Source organism: Macaca thibetana, chromosome 9, assembly GCF_024542745.1.
Source record: "Macaca thibetana thibetana isolate TM-01 chromosome 9, ASM2454274v1, whole genome shotgun sequence".
Taxonomy (NCBI): domain Eukaryota; kingdom Metazoa; phylum Chordata; class Mammalia; order Primates; family Cercopithecidae; genus Macaca; species Macaca thibetana.
The window spans coordinates 27050891-27073382 of NC_065586.1; the positions used below are offsets into that span (position 1 = coordinate 27050891).

Below are 22492 nucleotides of genomic sequence, written 5' to 3' on the forward strand. Positions count from 1 at the left end.
TAAAACTTAGCTGGGCGTGGTGGCGCCCGTCTATAGTCCCAGCTACTCAGGAGGCCGAGGCAGGAGAATCGCTTGAACCTGGGAGGCAAAGGTTGCAGAGCGCCAAGATCATGCTATTGCACTCCAGCCTGGGTGACAGAATAAGACTCTGTCTCAAAGCCAAAAAAAAAAAAAAAAAAAAAAAAAAAATTCCCAGTATATAAAGGTGCTTTTGAATGCCTTAATTTGACAAAGAAACTCTTGGCCCAGCCTATCCTCCCTGGCTTATAGGGCACTATTAAATACCTCAACAGAAATGTTTTGACCCTGATGCTTGTGGGCTGTTCATTTGGCTTACGATGTTTTAAGGAAATTCTTGCTAACTTTTCACCATGAGTGAGTTCTGGGGAAGGTAAAACAAGCATAAGTGCTTTGTGTCAGTCTTCTCATAGCTCGTAGACATGTTTAAACAGACAAACTCTCTGTGAATGAGGTCTTTTCTCCCTCTGGAACTAGGAATCTGGGTCCCACACCTGGTAGGAATGAATGTAGGCTACCTTTTTTTTTTTTTTTTTTTTGAGACGGAGTCTTGCTCTGTCACCTAGGCTGGAGTGCAGTAGTGCGATCTCAGCTCACTGCAACCTCTGCCTCCCAGGTCTTAAGCGATTCTCCTGCTTCAGTCTCCGAGTAGCTGGAATTACAGGTGTGCATGCCACTAGGCCTGGCTAATTTTTGTATTTTTAGTAGAGATGGGGTTTCACCATGTTGGCCAAGCTGGTCTCGAACTCCTGACCTCAGGCGATCCACCCCCCCTTGGCCTCCCAAAGTGTTGGGATTACAGACCTGAGCCACCCTGCCTGGCCTAGGCTACCTTCTTAGGACCACCATCACTATCAAGCCAGGGAGGGGGGTGTGAGACAAAGGCAAATAAAAATGCCACAAAATTTTCCCACCATTTTTAAGTTGCTTTTTTTCTGATTTAGTGTCCACTTGGTTGGTGTAAACCTTGGACCATTTTTCAGAGTTTAATTAGAATCATTTCTAACAGTTTTTGCTTTTTTCAATTTTTTTTTTTTTAAATTTTTGTGGTGAAATGGGCTCTCGGAGCTACATTCTACCCCGTTTATGCTGACATCACCCCAAATATTTTTGGTGAGGAAAAGAAACTAATTTGTAATTGACGTCTAGGAGAGAGAACTAAGGAGCGGGAGCCACTGATTGCAAGACAGGAAAAACATGACTAAAGCCTTTAGGCAAGATCATATTTAAATAGCTAACCTTTCTAATCATTAATACAACTTCTACACTGTTGCTGTTTTTCACTTTTCCCATCCCATTGGTGTGACGAATTAAATTCAAGGCCCAAAACCAACAAGTTCCAGGGTAAAAGTGAATTGCTTTGTTACAGTATAGTTTTATTATGATGAATACCTTCTTTAAAAAAACAATATTGGTTTATAGAGTTTAAGATAAAAAAGTAACAAAGTGTTGGTATGGTGGCTTACACCTGTAATCCCAGCAGTTTGGGAGGCTGAGGCAGAAGAATTGCTTGAGGCCAAGAGTTCAAGACCAGCCTGGACAGCACAGAAAGACCCTGTCTCTTAAAAAAAAATTAAAACAAAAAATTAGTCAGATGTAATGGCATGACTGTATTCCCAGCTACTCGGAGGCTGAGACAGGAGGATCACATGAGCCCGGGAGTTTTGGGTGCAGTGAGCTATGATCGCACCACTGCACTCCAGCTTGAGTGACAGGGCGCAAATCTGTCTCAAAAAAAAAAGAAAAAAAAAAGAACATAACAAAGATAAACTTTGAAATCAGAAAGATTAATAAAAATCAAAGTGGACAACATACACAGCCTAATTCCAGTAATTAATATAAAGCTTCAATAATGAAGGCAGTGTGGTGGTACTGGGCTTAGAGCAGACCAACAGATCAATGGCACAAAATTAGAACCACACATAAATTGTCAACTGATTTATTTTTTATATAGATGCCAAGTTAATCCTATCCTGAAGGACAGTCTTTTCACAAATGATGCTGAGACAAATGGGCAGCTTTTATGAGAAGGAAACGGATCTCTATCCATACGGCCCAACAAATACATGTGTATGGATCACAGGCCTAAATGTAAAATCAAAACTATTAGCTTAGAGGAGAAAACATAGATGACTTTATTTGTAACCTTGGAGTAGTCAGTGTATTTCTTAGGATAAGAAAGCACTAACCATGAAAAAATATGATAAATTGGATTTATAAACTTTAAAATTTTTTTACCAAAATATACCATGAACAAAATGTGTAGAAAAGCCTTTGAATGGAAAAATAAATGATAAGATATATTTTCACATATGAATGCATGTAGCAAGTACAATGAAAACAATATTCCATTTATAGTATGAACCATACATACAGTAGTTGAATTTCAGGTATAAATATAAAGTAAAGGGAAAAAATAACAGAAAAGTTGTACCTTGTACTTGATTGTAAAGACTGTAAGAAAGATAACACTTCCTAATTTAGCGAAGATATTTTAATATAGGACTAATTAATTTTTATCAGTATATTTTAAATAATAATTTAAAATGGGATTTCCAAGTCAAGGAAACATGCCCTTGTTTTTAGTTTGTTGACCAATTTTTTTTTTTTTTTTTTTCTGAGACGGAGTCTCACTCTTGTCACCCAGGCTGGAGTGCTGTGGCATGATCTCAGCTCACTGCAACTTCTATCTCCCAGGTTCAAGCGATTCTCCTGCCTCAGCCTCCCAGGTAGCTGGGATTATAGGTGCACGCCACCATGCCTGGATAATTTTTGTATCTTCAGTAGTGACAAGGTTTCACCATGTTGGCCAGGCTGGTCTCGAACTCTTGACCTTAGGTGATCCACCCACCTTGGTTTCCCAGTAGTTTGTTGACTATTCTTAATAGTGCATTTAAAAAAATCAGATTGGATTGGGGCAATGAGGAATTATAGAATTGGTCTTTGATTTGTTAGTGGATATTCAAATAAACCTTCCAAAAAAGGTTAAGAATACTGGAATAAAAATTAGGCCATGAGCTGCCCCGAATACCATAACAAGAAACATAATCTTAAAAAATGTTCTGAAGATGTATGCTTTCGCTGAAGCTAAAACACACACCCCTAATATTGTTGAAATTGCACTTTGTAACACTGGGTAGCCTAGAAGATATAATGCCTCAATTGATTTTTGGTTTACTGAGGGCTGAGAACTAGAAATAAATGCATAGGAAATGTGTGCAGAAAAATCGAAAGAAAACCCTATACAAATGACAAGATTAATCATGGATATGGAATCAAGATTGACTTTCCAGAATGCCATGAAACCCGTTACTCCTACAATCACAGAACCAATAGCAAAAGTCACCCACAAGGAACAAAATGGATAAGGGATTAACAATAAGGAAACAATGAACATAGCTGCTGATGCAACCAATACATTTCGAACAGTGTTTTCTATTATTGCAGCATACTGATCAAAATATATAAATGCCTGGTTATATACTATTAAGGGAATTTGACAGTCTTCAGCTATGCGTCGTAATTGGAATAACATTATTTTCTTTTTGGTTGAGGAAGAAACATCTGTTGTCTGAATGAAGCCCCGGGAAGAAATGATTTCATTTGATGATGAAATATTAATATCATGCTGAAAATTTGGAAAATTGCTTAAAAAATCAGGAATATTGTTCATAAAAGTATTCTTATCATTAGGATCTTGGCTGTTACCTTTTAAATATTGCACATATGCATCTAACCAAAACTCTGTAAGATTTTTATCTACATAGACATTTTTTTCAAAAATTTTAATACAGTTTTCCAGTTTTTGCCTAACATCTTCATTCCAGTAGTCAACTTTTTTAGTAACAATAACCATAACCCTGGGACCATAATCTGAAAAATAATCTTCCTCTACATTAAAATATGGTGTGATGTAGGAATCGTCACTTGCCAGATTTCGAAGGTCTAAACCTTCCTGCACATGGAAACACCCATATATACTGCTTATGATATACAAAACGTATATAAAGACTACAAAATACTTGGACTCACTGCTTGTGAGAAAGGGGCCAAAATAGTCTCTAAAAAACAAATTCATTGGATGGACATCCGTTCCATGTTCATCTGGGACAGAACCAAATGGGAAACAGCAGAACTTTTTAAATGAGGACCATTTTGGGTCAGCCTTTTTCAACCAGCGTAGGCAGACTACTTCTCTTTTACCATCCAAGGCCATAAATGCTCCAAAACAGGTGATGCTATAAAAATAGCAAAATAACAGGGTTGTTCCTGTATAGATGCAAAAACATTGTACGGACCTAAAAGAGCTCATAACCCCTGTATAGAAGGCCAGGATGTTAGTGATGGTGGTGATTGTAATAGACACTGCCACTTTTGAATAGACATTGGACATCCGCTCTGGTATGTCATCTGCAAGTCTGGTCTTATGCCAGGCAGAAATCATGATAAACATGTCATCGACCCCAACACCTGTAACAAAAAAAAAAAAAAAAAAAAAAAAGAAACAGAATCTTCATCTTCATACATATTACTATCCATTAAAAATTAAACAGCTTGGTTCAAACCATTTTCTTTTTCTATATCTTAAGGTTTTATTTATCTTGTCCAACCCTCTGATTAAATACTACCTTCTCTGTGATGCTTTCCCTGGTTGCCTCTGACTTTACAACAGAACTCATCACTCCTTCCTTTGTAATAAGTCTTTGCTTTGTATATACTCCTATTATGCACGTAGTGCAGTATACTCTACTCTTTGCTTAGGGTGTTTCCATGATGAGGTCAGGAAACCTGGCTAGATGGGTATCAGTCAAAGCAGCATTGGCAATGTGTGTCTTTGATTCCAGTAGATTGCTTGAGAGATCATTTTCTCTTGTAAGATATTTCATGCTCATGTACAGACACATCCAGCCAACATTCTGTTGCTTGAAATATAAGCTGGACTTAATGTGTTCTACAGTGAGCATCTGGCTATCTCTGTGGTATGATTTGAGAGGCACCACATAGTTTATAGACACGCACAGGCACATACACAGATAGAGTTTTTCTTCTAGTTTGTTTCTGATACCTAGGATGTTGGTATTCAAATTCCACTCGCCCAGTTCATTGTAATGAGATCAGAAATATGTATCAAGGTAAATCTTAAGAATTCTTTACATATTAATGCCTACTAGATAATTAGTTCCTTTCCTCAGTGATATTTCAGATTGGTTGGAATAGGAGAACATCAGAGAATTTTCAAGTCATGACTGAAGCCTGGGAAAGGGGATTACAAAAAAAAAAAGGAACTGGAAAGGGCAGCATGAGCGTGTTGCAGATAAATTTCACCTCCCTCCAATCTCCTACCAGACATGTGAGTAATGAATTGCGTTATGACAGTAGGATGGCTATGATAACAATAGGTGATGGGAATTTTTCAGCTCCATTATAACCTTCTGGGACTACCATTGTATATGTGGTCTGCTTTGTATATGCAGTCTATCTTTGACCCAAACGTCGTTATGTAGTGAATAACGGTATAAGAAAAAAATATTTGACTTTTCAATTAATCAAGGGATGCAAATTAAACCACAAGTGAGACACTTGGTTTTCTTATTAATCAATATGAGCAAGACTGAGGATTTCTGGAGGGTTTTCTGCAAATGAAGACACTCAGTCCACTAGGGAGAAATGGAAACTGGCACACAATTTTTCAGTCCAAGTTTGCAACAAAGCAAAAGACTTAAAAAGGGAATACCTTTGACTGTCAATTCTACTTCTAGGAATTTGTCCTAATTGGACAAATGCTCAAAAGTAGAACAAGTGTGTTCATTTTGGTGTAATTTATAATAGGAAAATATCGAAAACAACATAATCCCATAACAGTATGAGATTGGCCAAATCAAACATAGCGTTAGATTGGAATCATATTCAGTCTTTTTAAAAAGAGGTAGATATTTAATGTTAAACGAAAATTTCTTGTTATAAAATAAGATGTTTGAAATGGAGAGATAGCTACATGTGTATATTTGCATAGAACAAATTCTGGATGGATATACATAGAGATATTAGCAGGAATTATCCCTGAAGGGTGGAATTACAGTTGTTTTCCATTTTTCTTTGTATTTTTGGTAAGTTCAGAATTTATTTTACAGTAAGCATGAGAAAATAAAGATGTTTATATTTTGGAAAGTAAGCATCTTGGAAAAACTAATACTTGGTTTTCTGGGGGAGATAGTGAGTTGTGTACTGGATATTAGCTTATTTATTCTAGCTTTTCAAGGCATACCTTCCTCCTACGCACTCACACCTAATCATCCAGTGTACCTCACAGCCATAAATAACTACAGTTAAGACGTATATAATTGATTTAATGTAAGCCATTTTGTAGAGTTTGCATGAAGGCCTGGGACTTTCTTGTATACTACTGTAGACTTTATAAACACTGGATACTTAGGCTACACCACATTTATTTTAAAATATATTTTTCTGTCTTCAATAATAAATTAACCTTAGCTTACTGTAACTTTATTATTTTATAAACTTTTAAGTTTTTAAAAAATGTTTTGGCTTTTTATAACACAGCTTAAAACACAAAAACATTGGACAGCTATACAAAATATTTTCTTTACTTATATCTTTAATCTATAAGCCTTTTTCTATTTTTAAAAATTTTTATTTTTTTTTTACTTTCTAAACTTTTTATTAAAAACTAAGATACAAAAACACATATGAGCATAGTAGTGCGTGCCTGTAGTCCCAGCTACTCAGGAGGCTGAGGTAGGAGAACTGCTCGAACCCAGGAGCCGAGATTGAGCCACTGCACTTCAGCCCGGGTGACAGGGTGAGGCTCCATCACAAAAAACAAACCAAAACCCACACACATTAGCCTAGGCCTTCATAGGGTCAGAATCATCACTATCACTGTCTTCCATCTCCACATCCTGTCCCACTGGAAGGTCTTCAGGACACGTGGAGTTGTCTGCTATGATAACAATGCCTTCTTCTGAAATATCTCCTGAATAACCTACATGAAGCTATTTTACAGTTAACTATTCTTTTCATAAGTTAGAGTACACTCTAAAATAATGACATAAAATTTAGCATAGTGAATATATAAAGCAGTAACAATTGTTTATTAAGTATTATGTTGTGTACATAATTGTATGTGCTATACTTTCATAAGACTGGCAGAGTTTGTTTACACCAAGATATAAGGAAAGAAAATATTATTGTACAGCTCTCCAATGTGTTTGTGTTTTAAGCTGTGTTAACACAAAAGTCAAAAAGTGTAAAAAATCTTTAAAGTTTATAAAATAATGAAGTTGCAGTAAGCTAAGGTTAACTTATTATCGAAGAAAGAAAACTACATTTTAAATAAAGGTAGCAATAGCTTAAGTGTCCAGTGTTTATAAAGTCTGCAGTAGTGTACAGGAATGTCCTATACCTTATGTTCACTCAACATTTATTCACTGACTTACCCGGAGCAACTCTCATTCTTGCAAGCTCCATTCGTGATAAGTACCCTGTACAGGTGGACCATTTTTTATATTTTCTACCATATTTTTACTGTACCTTTTCTATGTTTAGATATATTTAGATATACAAATACTTACCATTGTGTGACAGTTACCTATAGTATTCAGCATAGTAACATGCCGCACAGGACTGCAGCCTAGGAGTAGGAGGCCAGCATAGCCGAGGTGCGTTGTAGCATATACAATTGAGGTTTGTGTAAGTAGACTCTAGGAAGTTTACACAACGACAAAATTGCCTATGGAAGCATTTCTCAGACCCTCAATGTTAAGTGATACATGACTGTATTTTTAGTGATTCGTATTTTGTTTTTTACATGTGAACTGCTGTTCACGTACATGGTCTGTTTTTCCATTAGGATACTCGATCTTTCCACCTCTAGAGATATCCAGTTCAATTTCATTTCCCTGTTTCCTGGCACCTCATTTGTGAACTGTAGAGCCACCTCAATACAATTCTTTCCCTTATATCCCCTACCCTGCCACATACACAGTGTGTAGCCTCCCGTTTGGTTTTACTCACCTAGAATAAGAAATGGCGAATTGGCAACTATGATGACAAATGGCACCCCAATGTGCAACAGCAGGCCAAAGCCGCTCACCACTGCCAAGAAAGCAGAAATCACTCCAAAGGCTGCAACACACATTTTGTTTCGTATGCAGTCCAACCTGCAAAGTTGGAGGGAAAAATCATAGAATCTGTGGTGGCAGCTTTCATCAATGGATAACATTTTTGACTTGGACACGTAGTCAAAAATCTCTAAGGCAGTAATTTCCACACGTATCTTCTGGAGACCTTTAATTGCCAGGGACAATCTCAGACCAATTAAAAAATAAATAAATAAATAAAAGGAAAGAAAGGGAGCAGAAAAGTTAGAAATCTGTAAATCTGTACTTCTACCAACTTTCCTACATGTGATTCTTTGCAGCCAGCCAGGCACTAAGTCACTGACTGGCATTTTGGAGCCACAAAGAAGTACTAAAACACTGCTAATGGCTAATTCCACTCTGATCTTCAGAAGGGTGTGAATGGAATATAACAGGTAATGAAGAGCAAACTGCACTAGAGAAAGAACATATAAGCAGTTATCTTTTCACCTATTGCTGATCTCTAACTAGCCACAACACAACATTAAATGCCTCCTGTATTTCAAAGCTAGTACAATGTGTATTGTTGTTAACATACAGTAGGAAAGTCTTCTTTCAAGTTACTTTCAGGATTCTTCTCTACTGGTGAAGTGGATTCTGTGGAAAAGTTGCTACGAATTTGGAAAAAATTAAAATGCGCTATATTTTAAATGACCCAATCTGTGCCTGTTTCCTTGGCAAACCAACAGGAATGGGACTATATACAGAATATTTTAAAGTATGATTCAGTGCTTTACCTCCTCAACAACCATAACGTTACCTTTTAAAGTATTGGCAACAACCTCTGGCTTTAGATTTTACTTGTTAAAAATTGCTTCAGAACAAATGACTGATACCTGCATTCAGATATTCTAGTGGGGGAGAGAAACTAACTTGGGAATTAAAGTCTAGGAGCTGAGGAACTGGAACCACTGGTTTCAAAACAGCAGGAACATGACTAAAGACCTGCAGGGGAGATCACATTTAAATAGATAAAATTCTTCTTGCTAATAAAATGCCTGTACTGTTATTGTATTTCACTTTTTCTCAACCTGGTACTATGAATTTAGGTCAGGGCCCCAAGTCAACACACATACACATATAAATTCCAGGGCAAAAGTAAATTGCTTTGTTATAATAAAATCTCTTATTATAATTCTTTTTTTTTAGACAGACTTTTGCTCTTTTTGCCCAGGCTGGAGTGCAATGGTGCAATCTTAGCTCACTGCTACCTCTGCCTCCCAGGTTCAAGTGATTCTCCTGTCTCAGCCGCCCAAGTAGCTGGGATTACAGGCATGCGCCACCACACCTGGATAATTTTGTATTTTTAGTAGAGATGGAGTTTCACCATGTTGGCCAGCTGGGCTCGAACTCCTGATCTCAGGCGATCTGCCTGCCTCGGCCTCCCAAAGTGCTGGGATTACAGGCATGAGCCACTGCGCCCGGCCTATTATAATACATTTTTAAAACAACAATATTGGTTGATAGGATTTAAGATAAGAAAGTAAAAGAGATGAATTTCAAAATCAGAAAGATTTTGGATAAAAGGTATATATGACAAGGTTATGCCCATTCCTCCTTTTCTTAGCTGTGAATTTTTCTTAGGATAGGGGAGTGAAGTATAGTATTGATTACAGAGACTTTGGCTAAATATAAATAAAGTTCAGTACTATCTGTGGTTTCAGGCATCCATTGGATGTCTTGGATAGTATTCCTGTGGAAAGGCAGGGTATTACTATACATGAAATAGCATGAACTATAATTAAGTTCAATTTAGAGCGTAGGCTTTTGGAAAAGTCTTATTTAAGTGACTTCATTGCAAGACAATAAATATAGAATCCTGAAATATGTTTGAATATGTGTCTTAAATGAGCTAAATGCGTGTATGCAAGGTATAACCTTCATATATGAGTGTGTGTGAGACAGGCAAAATGGGGATAAGTACTAGAACTGTCTAGGAAGCTCCACCCAGAGCAGACATAAGAGACCCTCTGTGATAAGGGAAGAGGGGGAGCGAGAGGTGTCCAGGGAACTTATAAAAGCACTTGTAGGCGGCCGGGTGCAGTGGCTCACGCCTGTAATCCCAGCACTTTGGAAAGCCGGAGGTGAGCGGATCACCTGAGGAGTTTGAGACCAGCCTGGCCAACACGGCGAAACCCCGTCTCTACTAAAAATACAAAAATTAGCCGGGTGTGGTGGCGCATGCCTGTAATCCCAGCTACTCAGGAGGCTGAGGCAGGAGAATCGCTTGAACCCAGGAGGCGGAGGTTTCAGTGAGCTGAGATTGTGCCATTGTACTCCAGGCTGGGTGACAGAGTGAGACTCCATCTCAAAAAACAAAACACAAAACACGAAACAAACACTTGCCAGAGGATCAATTTCATATTCAAGACCAGAGAAGACATATGTTAGACGGTCGTGGCAGCATTCATATCTTAAGAATTTTTCAATTCCATTTCTCCTACTCTTTGAGCATGCTCCAGTCTGTGAACCACTCAGCAAGGTGGATAGTAGGAGAAGTGACAGGAGATGCCTGGAATATCCCTTTTTCCCTATTAAAGGCTATTCCATGTAGCATGCTCCAGCTAGGAGAGGGGGAAAAACCTTAGCTTCAAATCAAGTTACCACTTTTGTTTATGACATGAACATGAACATGGACATTTTAATTCTGACTGGAGGACTTTTTGTCTTGCTTAAGAATTACCATAACATAGGGACTGCCTGAATTTTCGTGAGGCAGAGGAAGAACTTGCTCTACCTAGTAAACTAACAGGAAACAAAGGGAGACAAAAACACAACTGCTTTATGTTTATACCTTATGAGTCTTGTGTTCAATATGGTGGTTACATAAGCATAGAAGAGTCTTTAGAGACAACTATAAATCATTTTCCAATTCTCTTATTAAATATTTTTCTGCGTTATTGTCCAAATCATTTGTAAAGATATGTAAGAACTGACTAGAATTTGTATTTTCAAAACCAACTATCTATCTAGTAGAAAAGTTTTGTCAAACCAATTATTAGTAACATGTAGACTGAATTTTTAAAATGCTTTATCCTACTAAGTTTAGTAGACTGAATTTTGCGGGGTTTTTTTGTTTCTCTTTTTTTTTTTTTTTTTTTGAGACGGAGTCTTGCTCTGCCGCCCAGGCTGGAGTGCAGTGGCCGGATCTCAGCTCACTGCAAGCTCCGCCTCCCGGGTTCATGCCACACTCCTGCCTCAGCCTCCCAAGTAGCTGGGACTACAGGCGCCCGCCACCTCGCCCGGCTAGTTTTTTGTATTTTTTAGTAGAGACGGGGTTTCACCGTGTTAGCCAGGATGGTCTCGATCTCCTGACCTCGTGATCCGCCCGTCTCGGCCTCCCAAAGTGCTGGAATTACAGGCTTGAGCCACCGCGCCCGGCCTTTGTTTCTTTTTAAAGTTTCTTTGTTTCTAAGGGATGTGGTCCTTCTTTCCAGGGTAACAAAATTATGAGGTAGTTTATTGACCCAAAGAGGTCCCCAATGTCTTCACATCCCTTTACCTACTGAGACTTCATCTTTCTTTTCCATACATCTAAATAGTTAAATTATATTATTTGTCCCTAAACCTACCTACATGTAAGAATCAGCTAGAGAAATTTCTGAAATACAGATTTCCAGATTTAACCCCAAGATATTTTAATTTGGTAGGGTGGTGCCTGAGAATATCTGGTTTATGGCTCTCTGGGTGACTCTGATGTAAATTAATTAGAATATAATCTATGGGGTTCCTCCTACATCTAAATTCTGTTGTTTGATGATATCTTTCATATTTTAGTTTGAACTCAAACAAGAACACAAACTACCCTTAATGCCTAGAGAACAATTTTTAAGTGCTTAACAAGGTAAACTGCACATTAGAACAATGGAGACACTTAAGTCAATTAAATTCGAACTTAATTTTTTATGAAGTGAAAAGTACTATTTTAAATTAGTAGAAATAGGACGTGCTTCCTGGTTCCACCAACTTATCTGCCTTCCAAATGGAACAATTAATCGTAACTGATGCAATATGTTAGGTAAAAAAGATACGCCAAATCAAACAAAACTGGCCACAATTTCTTTTACTATTCCATTCGATTAGACACTATTGCTGATGGGAAAAAATGTTTTTAAAAATCACCAGGCTTAAAAAATAAGAGTTTAGCACGGGATGTCAGGAAAAATGGTAGAATAAGAAGCTCTTGTCCTCTCAAAGAATTATCCAAAAAACAAGCAGAAACTGTCAGAAGCAATTTTATGAACCCTGGAAAAAGTGAGAGCAACCAAGCGAGTGATGAACCAAAAAAAAAAAAAAAAAAAAAAAAAAAAAGAAAAAGAAAAAGAAAAAATCGCCCCCCTTTCTGGCATGGTGGCAGTGTTAAGGTAGCAGGGGTGTTAAAGTGGCCACAGTCTCAAAAGCAGAGGCAGTATTAAAGTGATGACAGCCTGAGTCCCAGTGTCAGAGTGTTTCACCGGATCTGGAGGGGGAAGAGCGAATTTTACTCAAGAAATATTGTATATGAAAGTTAGCTGGGTGTGGTGGCACATGCCTGTAATCACAGCTACTCAGGAGGCTGAGGCAGGAGAATGGATTGAACCTGGAAGGCAGAAGTTGCAGTGAGTGGAGGTTGCGCCACTGCACTCCAGCCTGGGTGACAGAACAAGACTCCATCTCAAAAAAAAAAAAAGTATATATATATATACACACACACACACACACACACATATATATATAATATGTCTGGCTACACAAAGGACTCATGCAAGGTGCTCCTTTCTGTTTTGCTTAACTCAAAACTCAGGTTGAAAAAGGTGGCAAACATTGCAACCTGAATTAACAACCCTCAGATGGCTGGGGCAAGAGATCACACCCCAAATGTACAAAACACTAAGACAAAAGATGGGGAGCATTTCTCTGAGAATTTAGGACATTGAAAAGCAACTATGCATACTGGGGAATTTAGAAAGTTACTATAAACAGTAACTAACTTGTATGAAGAAATAAAAATATCCAGTAAAAGGAAATGCATGGACAACTATAAAAGCAAGTATTATTGTACTTTTGGTTGTAACTCCACATTTTATTTTCTATAGAAGTTAAAAGACAAATGCATAAAAAAAAAACTGTAAATCTATGTTATAGGGCATACAATATATTAAGGTGTAATTTGTGACAAAGAGGAGAAGAGGTTCTTATATGGTTTTGGATTAAATTGGTATCAATTCAGTACAGACTATTTTAAATTTAGGATGTTATATAAAATCCCCATGGTAATCACAAAGAAAATCTCTAAAAATATCACAAAAGGGGATGAAAAGAGAATAAAAACAGCTCACTAGAAAAATATAAACTAAACATAAAAGAAAGCATAATGGAATATCACTGTGATAGAAATCTTACCTGGTGCAGTATAATTCCCAAGTGTATTGTATACCAGAAAAAAAAAAAAAAAATGCAATGTGGCGGCCAGGCACGGTGACTCACGCCTGTAATCCCAGCACTTTGGGAGGCCGGTGCGGGTGGATCACGAGGTCAAGAGATCGAGACCATCCTGGCTAACACGGTGAAACCCTGTCTCTACTAAAAATACAAAAAATTAGCTGGGCGTGGTAGCGGACACCTGTAGTCCCAGCTACTCGGGAGGCTGAGGTAGGAGAATGGCATGAACCCAAGAGGCAGAGCTGGCAGTGAGCCGAGATTGTGCCACTGCACTCCAGCCTGGGCGACAAAACCAGACTCTGTCTCCAAAAAAACAAAAGGAAATGTGGCTAGGCATAGTAGCTCATGCTGCACCCACCAGTGGGGGTGGCTCACAATGTAATCCCATGACTTTGGGAGGTTGAGGTGAGAGGATCACTTGAGGCCAGGAGTTCAAGGCCAGCCTAGGCAACACAGCAAGATCCTGTCTCTACAAAAAATAATAAAAATTAGCCAGATGTGGTGGCATGTGCCTGTAGTCCCAGCTACTCAGGAGGCTGAGGTGGGAGGATTGCTTGAGTTTAGGAGTTCAAGGCTGCAGTAAGTTACGATTGTGCCATTCCACAGCAGCCTGGGCAACAGGGAAAGACCCTGTCTGAAAAGAAAAAAGAAATGTGAAAAAAATAAAGCATAATAGAGGAAATGAAGGACAAAAAAGTGATAAGACAGATAGAACATAAAAAAGTTAAAAGTTCTTTCTTGTCAGCAATTACCTTAAATGTAAATAGATTAAACTCTCCAATCAAAAGACAGGTTGGCAGAATGGATAAAGCAACATGATCTAACTATATGCTGTTTACAGACTTACTTTATCTCCAAAAATATAAGTAGATTGGAAGTATATAAAAAGATAACTCTACACAAATAGTAACCAAAATAGAGCAGGAGTGGCTACACTAACATCAGGCAAAAAAGACTTAGAGACAAAGGAGTACATTATATATTGATAAAAGGGTCAATTCCCCAAGAAGCTATAACAACTGTAAACATATGTGCACTGCATAACAGAGACCCGAAATATATGAAGTAAATATTGACAGAAGTGAAGGGGGGGATAGAGCACTCTACAATAATAGCTGGAGAGGACTAGGCGTGGTGACTTACACCTATAATTTCAGCACTTTGGGAGGCTGAGGTGGGTGGATCACTTGAGGTCAGGAGTTTGAGACCAGCCTGGGCAACATGGTGAAACCCCATCTCTACTAAAAATACAAAAATCAGGTGAGCATGGTGATGCACACCTGTAATCCTAGCTACTCGGGAGGCTGAAGCAGAAGAATTGCTTGAACCTGGGAGGTGCAGGTTACGTTGAGGCAAGATTGTGTCCCTGCACTTCTGCCTGGGTGACAGAGTAAGACTCCATCTCAAAAAAAAAAAAAAAAAAAAAAAAGAAAAAAAAAGAAAAAAAAAGCTGGACAATGCAATATACCACTTTCATCAATGCATAAAACATCTGAGCAGAATATCAATAAGGACACAGAGAAATGAACAACACTACAAACCAATTAGACCCTATGGAAATATATAGAAGACTCAACCCAATGACAGCAGAATATACACTCTTCTTTAGTGCCCATGGAACATTCTCCAGGATAGATCATACATTTGACTGTAAAACAAGTCTGAACAAATTTTAAATGATTGAAGTTATACAGTGTATGTTTTTCTAACCAACAATAGAATAAAGCTAAAAATCAACAATAGAAGGAAAACTGGAATATTAACAAATCTACAAAAATGTAACAATACACTATTAAACAATCAAGGGACATTAGAAAATAGTTAAGAATGAAAATGAACACACAACGTAACATAACTTATGGGATACAGTGATAATAGTGCTCAGAGGGAAATTTATAGCTGTAAATACTTACATGAAAAAGAAAAAAGATTTCAAATCAATAAATTAACACCTTGTGGAGCTAGAGAAAGGAGGGAAAACCAAACTCAAAGCTAACAGAGGTGTCTTAGTCTGTTCTGCCCACTGTAACAAAATAGACTGAGAAACTTATAAACAACAGAAAATTGCTTCTTACAGTACTCGAGGCTGCGAAATCCAAGGTCAAGGCCAAAGATGTGGTGTCTAGTGACGGTTTGCTCTTTGCTCCATAGATGGTGCCTTTTTGCTATGTCCTTACATGGTGGAAAGGGCTAATAATCTCCCTCCGAATTCTTTTTAAGAGTATCAGTCCCATTCTAATCACCTGTCAAAGGCCCACCTCATATTACTATCACACCAGGAATTAGGTTTCCACATAGGAATTTTGGGAGGACACAAACATTCAGGCCACAGGAAAAAGGAAGGAAAGAGTAAAGATTAGAACAGAGGTGAAAACAGAATAGAAAAACAATAGAATGAATCAATCCAAAAGTTGGTTACTTGAAAAGATCAACAAAATTGATTAAATTTTACCTAGTGTCACAAAGAAAAAGAGAAGACACAAATAACTAAAGTTGACATGAAAGCGGAGACGTTACTACTGACCTTATAGAAATAGAAAAGTTTATGAGAATATTATCAAAAACTGTATGTCAACAAACTGGATAACCTAGATGGAATGCACGAATTCCTACAAAAATACAAATGATCTAAACTGACTTAAGGTGAAATAGAAAATCTCAAGACCTGTAACAAAAGATTAAACCAGTAATAAAAAAACTCCCAACAAAGAAAAGTCCAGGACCAGATTTCACTGATGAATTCTACCAAACATCTAAAGTGGAGGTAACAGGAATCCTTCTCAAACTCTTCCAAAAAATTGAGGAGGAGGGAACATTTCTTAACTCACTCTGGGAGACCATCATTACACTGATACAATGCTAGACAATGACATCATAAGAAAAGAAAACTACAAATCAATAGCTCTCATGAATATAGGTGCAAAAGTCATTAACAAATACCAGTAAGTCCAATCCAAAGCATATTAAAAGGATTATACATCATAGTCAGCAGGGATTTATCCCAGAAAGGTCATTGGGAGAAAGTCAATCAATGTAATATACCATATTTATAGAACAAAGGACAACAACCACATGATCATCTCACTAGATGTTTAAAAGGCACTTGACAAAATCCAACACCCTTGCATAATAAAAACACTAAAAAACTAGGAATATGAAGGAAAATTCCTCAAAATAGTAAAGACATTTATAAAAATAGTAAAACTAACATCATGCTCAAGGGTGAAACAATGAAAGCTTTCCTCTAAGATCAGATCAGATCAGAAACAAGACAGAAAAGATGCCCCACTTCCCCATTGATACGCAATGTTGTACTGGAAGTTGTAGCCAGAGCAATTAGATAAAAAAAATGTATAAATAAAAAGCATCTAAATTAGAAGGGAAGAAATATAACTCTCCCTCCTCAGAGATCACATGATTGTATACCTGAAAAATACCAAAGAATCCAGAAGAAAACTACTAGAGTTAATAAATTCAGCACAACTTCAGGATACAAGATCAACACCAAAAAATTAGTTGTGCTTCTATACATATGCAATAAACAATCCAAAAAGGAAATTAAGAAAGCAATTCCATTTAAATAGCTCTAAATGAATGAAACACCTAAGAATAATTTTAACCAAGGAGGTGAAGAATCTGCACACTGAAAACTACCAAACAAGGTAAAAGAAACTTAAAAAGACCTAGATAAATGGAAAGATCCTTAGTTCCTGGGTTGGTAGACTCAATATTGCTAAAATGCCAGTCCTACTCAAAACAGTCTGCAGATTCAACACAATCCCCATCAAAATTCCAACAGTCATTTCCCCCCAAGAAATAGAGAAGCTGATTCTTAAATTCATATAGAATTGCAAGGAGTCTCAATGATCTATGTAATCTTGAAGAAGAAGAACGAAGCTGAAGGAATCAGTATTATTCAGCCATAAAACGCAATGGGGTTCTGATACATGCTACAAGGATGAACCTTGAAAATATTATGCCTAGTGAAATGAGCCAGTCACAAAAAGACAATTATATGATTCCACTATATGAAACCTTTAGGAAAATTCACAGAGACAAAGTAGATTAAAGGTTAACTGGCACTGGGTGGGGGTGGTGGTGGTGGTGATGGGGAATTTATTGCAAAATGGTAACAGAGTTCCTGTTTGGGATGATGTAAAATATTTGAAAACAGATAGTTGTGATGGTTGCACGCCAGTGTGGATGTAATTAATGCCACTGAATTGTACACTTAAGAATGGCTAGAATAGCACATATGTCATATATATTATAATATTTTACCATAATAAAGTATTTTTCATAAAGTAAGAGATTTAAAAACTAATCAAAGCTTTTTACCTAAAGCATGACGTGACTGCAAACAGAATGATGAGAACGTATGCCAGGTGAAACACAGGGATCACAGTCATAGAAGTTGCCTGAAATTCCAGTTGTCTGGAAAGTGATGTAAAGTGGACCACCTGCCACAAAAATATACTCAGATAAATAACTTTTAATTACAATATTTGTGTGCGAGTTACAAAAACTATTGAAACACTTTATTTTAGTGATGAAACAATATGTTAAAATTCAGCAAAAGATAGAAATACATGGATTATGACTTCAGAATAGAGAAAACAATGTCAATTTGCTTCTTTCCACACATCTATAGATTCCTCAAGTTTCTTGCAAATTCAAAGTTTAAATAAAACTCCTGAATAAACAAAATCTGAATTTTATATAAAACTTTGAAATCTTTTTTTTTTTTTGAGACAGGGCCCTCAACCTCCTGGGCTCAAGTGATCCTCCTGCCTTGGCCTTACAAATAGCTGGGACTACAGGTGTGTGCCACCACGACTGGCTAACTTTTGTATTTTTTTTGCCAGGTTGCCCCAGCTAGTCTTGAACCCCTGGACTCAAGCGGTCTACCTGCCTTGGTGTCCCAGAATGCTGGGATTACAGGTGTGAGCCGCCACGCCTAGCCTGAAACTGGTTAATCTTGTTCTCATTAATAGCTGCAGAAATTAGCAACTTTTTCTTTTTTTTTTGAGACGGAGTCTTGCTCTGTCGCCCAGGCTGGAGTGCAGTGGCCGGATCTCAGCTCACTGCAAGCTCCGCCTCCCGGGTTCACGCCATTCTCCTGCCTCAGCCTCCCGAGTAGCTGGGACTACAGGCGCCCGCCACCTTGCCCGGCTAGTTTTTTGTACTTTTTAGTAGAGACGGGGTTTCACCGTATTAACCAGGATGGTCTCGATCTCCTGACCTCGTGATCCGCCCGTCTCGGCCTCCCAAAGTGCTGGGATTACAGGCTTGAGCCACCGCGCCCGGCCGCAACTTTTTCTAAATTTGTATTAGGTTGGTGTCTTTTACTATTTCAATTGCATAAATATTTCAGGAGGGCCTGGCCTTTGAAAGCTCTTTCCAGCAGGTGTCTCTTTCACTAGGGCTTATTTATACATCTTTATTAATAGAGTTGCAGATCCACCAATAACTGAACAGCTACTATGTACCTCACACTAAGCCAGGGGCTGCTTTGTATGTATCTAACTTGAAAAATGCTAAGCTAGTTATCTTCTTTTTTTTTTTTTTGAGACGGAGTCTTGCTCTGCCACCCAGGCTGGAGTGCAGTGGCCGGATCTCAGCTCACTGCAAGCTCCGCCTCCCGGGTTCACGCCATTCTCCTGCCTCAGCCTCCCGAGTAGCTGGGACTACAGGCGCCCGCCACCGCGCCCGGCTAGTTTTTTTGTATTTTTTTAGTAGAGACGGGATTTCACTGTGTTAGCCAGGATGGTCTCGATCTCCCGACCTCGTGATCCGCCCGTCTCGGCCTCCCAAAGTGCTGGGATTACAGGCTTGAGCCACCGCGCCCGGCCCGCTAGTTATCTTCTTAACACTACAGAACTTTTACTTACAAGACGGTTTGTTTTTTAATCCCAATGAGCTCCAAGCAAGTTTTAGGGGCTCTCCCAAGCCAGTGAAGAATTTAACTAAAAGTAGAATTTCAGAATACTGTAATTTGATTAGAAACCAAACCCCAAAATTAAACATGAAGATCAATGTCTGTACCGAACAGGCCCATTGGGTGGACGAAAGATTTGTGTTATCGACTAGAATGTTACTCAGGATTCACGATTTCTGGCATCCGTCGGTGTTAAGAAAATTGGATTGAGTACCAAATATGGTAGAGCACACCCAGCCTAGAGGCAAGGGCTCCATAAAGTAGTCAGGAGGTGCTTTTGTTAGGGTTCTGGGGAGCAAGTCTTCCTCGTCCCTCTGACCTTCTCCTGGCCTCCCTGTAAACCCAAACCACCAGGTACCTCAATTTTCTTCAAGGCCAAGGTGTTCGTAATGTTGGTAAATTGGTCGAGGAAATGGGTGAGCCACTGCTTGCTCTGCACACTGTCCTCAGGGTCCTCGGTCTTCAGGTAGTACAGCAGCCGCATGGCTTTGGCCCGCAGGAGTAAGTGGCCCATTCCTAGGCTGCCCCCCAAGATGCGTCCTCCGAAGAAGCCGGTCAGGTAGAGGGGATGCCCGCCGTGGTGGTAGATGGGGAAGGAGATGCTGCTCAGGTTGAGCGTTTTGTCCACCTGCCAGGCGTGCAGGAGCGGGTTGGGGCGCACGCAGAGCGCCCTGTACCTCGCGCACACCTGCTGGTACTGGATCTGGCTTCCGTCTTCCTGCGCCACACGCAGATCCTGCACCGCGCCGTCCAGTTTGCTGACTTCTGCAAAGGTGGCCGGGTCCAGCAGTGAGTCGCTGTAGGAGACCACCAGAAGCGAGGCGAAATTGGCTTCGGTGCTCCTCCTGGAGGCGGAGAAGCGGTAGGAGTCGTTGGTGGTGAAATGGCCCTGCACGAAGCGCCGCTCCGCCTTGGCCGGGCCCCCCACCGGGGTGTACTGCTCCTCTAGGTCTTCCTCTTCCTCGTCGGGTAGGTACAGGAAACCGGTGCCCAGCGCCGCTGTCAGCATCAAGGGCGCCAGCAGGAAGATCCAGGGGTGCGCGCCCACCTGCCACCCCAGCCACTGGAAGGCGCGGGACAGCGGCGCCTCTAGGCAGTCGGTGTGACAGTGGTGCCGGTGCCTGCAGATGGCCCTGGGTTCGGGAGTTTCCTCCTCTGGAAGGGGTGCATCGTCCAGCTCCAACCGCAGGCGGGGTGCATCATCCAGCACCGACGGCCGGGGGGATGCATCGTCCCCCTCTGGCAGGGGTGCATCGTCCCGCTCCAACGCCGGGGGTCCTGGGGTTTCGGGGGGTCTCGGGGATGCCAGGGGTCCCAGGGGTGGCTGGTTGCCCTCCGACTCCGATTCCTCAGATTTCTGGTACCACTCCGGCCCGGTCGCCGAGTCCTGCTTGGTGAGCTTGGGCTTCTGCTCTGGGCTCGGCCTGGGCTCGGGCTCCACCCAAGGCATTGATTCTTCCTCTAAGGAAGCGCAGGAGGGACAGCAGGTGAAAAGTAGCTGCGGAGATCCCACCAGACGGTTTCCTGGCCCCACCCAACGCTTTCCTAGCCCCACCCAACGGTTTCCTGGAGGAATTCTAGGGGAGTTTGGCTCCAGCCGCGCGCCAGAAGCGGAGGCTGCATTGGGAGCACGTGTTTTGCCCCGTCGCCCAACTAATCTGAAATGTGTTTGTGGTGTCCCTGGTTTCTCAGGGGTTCTGCACATACAAGGAACGCTTCTTTAAGGTCATCAAATGTGTGCCTATCCTTTGGGACTCGCAATTTATTGGGAGAATTTGGGTGTTTCTTCCACGCACACAAATGGTACAGAAATTCCACGTGTCCTGAGTGACAGATTTTACCTTTCTTGGCGTTCACCCAGTAGCAGTTTCGGGTAAGACTTTTGTGAACCTGACGCACTTGACTTAGTTATTATTTTTATTTTCTGTCCACAAGTGTAACATATACATACATTCTCCTAGTAAAAAGAAGTAAATGCATAGAATGAAAAGTGGGAAAAAAAATCAAAATCTTGCACTCCCATTCCTCTTGAAAGAAGTGTTAAAAAGTGGGTCTGCATCCTTACCAACCCTTTCTATGCATATACATGCATATCAAAGATATAGCAGATATACCTTTTTCATAAATACTACTGCACTATTCGTGTTATGTAGATTACATTTTTCATCTACAGTGGCAGAAGATTTGAACATGTCAGTGCATATGGATTTATCTTATTTTTTTGAACTGCTGTATGCTTTTCCAATGTATGGATGAAATATAATTTAGCTAGAATCTTATTGATGGACCCATACATTGTTTAGTCATTTGCTTTTATAAACAGTGCTCAGTAAATAAATATCATTTTTTAAACCTGTACATAAGAACCGTATCTGTCAGAAATAATTTTTTAGAGTGGATTCACTAGGCCAAAGGATAGGTTTTTTTTAAAATTTTTAGAGCTATGAGAAATTAAAATCCAAAGAAGTTGTATTGATTTATACCCTCATAAGCAATATACCAATTTGCCATAGCCTATCCTACAATGTCAGCAAAGTGGTTTGTGCCAGTGGTATCTTACTTTGGTTTAATTTTGAATGTACTGCTTAGTATCCTTATCTTTCCTTTTTGAGTAAACTATCATATCTTTTGCATGCCTATTCCATTAAATAGTTTTCCTATTGGATTTTAGGATTTTCTTCTTGATTTGTATGTTAAAGAAATGACCACTTTTCTTGTGGTCAGAGTTACAAGCCTCCCCTCTCCCCTCATTTTTCTTATTGCCATGGCTTATTTTTGTAATTTAGTTAATGAATACTTTTCTTTCATGAATCCCATTTTTTGTCATAATAAATTTTCTTTTTTTGTGATTATAATTGCTGTGGTTTGAATGAATGTGTCCCTCCAAAATTCAAAGGTTGGAACCCAAACCCCAATGTGATAGCCTTTAGAGGTGATTAAGTCATGATGGTAGACC

General features: G+C 39.5%; 2 protein-coding genes across 2 annotated transcripts in view; one reads left to right on the forward strand and one right to left on the reverse strand.

The window, feature by feature from the left end:
* RAB18 (RAB18, member RAS oncogene family) overlaps positions 1-22492 on the forward strand; it is a 539744-nt gene that overhangs the window by 402436 nt on the left and 114816 nt on the right. The gene's annotated exons all lie outside the window — the stretch shown is intronic.
* Positions 2354-21098, reverse strand: PTCHD3 (patched domain containing 3). The gene is made up of 4 exons (XM_050804495.1): positions 19895-21098; positions 17937-18058; positions 8053-8198; positions 2354-4488 (listed from the first exon to the last, which is right to left on the reverse strand). Exons 1-4 carry the CDS (start codon positions 20984-20986, stop codon positions 2981-2983), a joined length of 2868 nt encoding a protein of 955 aa, XP_050660452.1. The 5' UTR covers positions 20987-21098; the 3' UTR covers positions 2354-2980.

What these genes read in the sequence shown, in the direction of transcription:
- PTCHD3 (XM_050804495.1), bottom strand. Translation starts at nt 20,986, where the DNA reads ATGCCTTGGGTGGAGCCCGAGCCCAGGCCGAGCCCAGAGCAGAAGCCC. An exon ending in TGGCCTTGAAGAAAATTGAG is followed by an intron (nt 18,059 to 19,894) that starts GTACCTGGTGGT and finishes TTTTTGTGGCAG; the next exon opens with GTGGTCCACTTTACATCACT. An exon ending in GCAGTCACGTCATGCTTTAG is followed by an intron (nt 8,199 to 17,936) that starts GTAAAAAGCTTT and finishes CCAACTTTGCAG; the next exon opens with GTTGGACTGCATACGAAACA.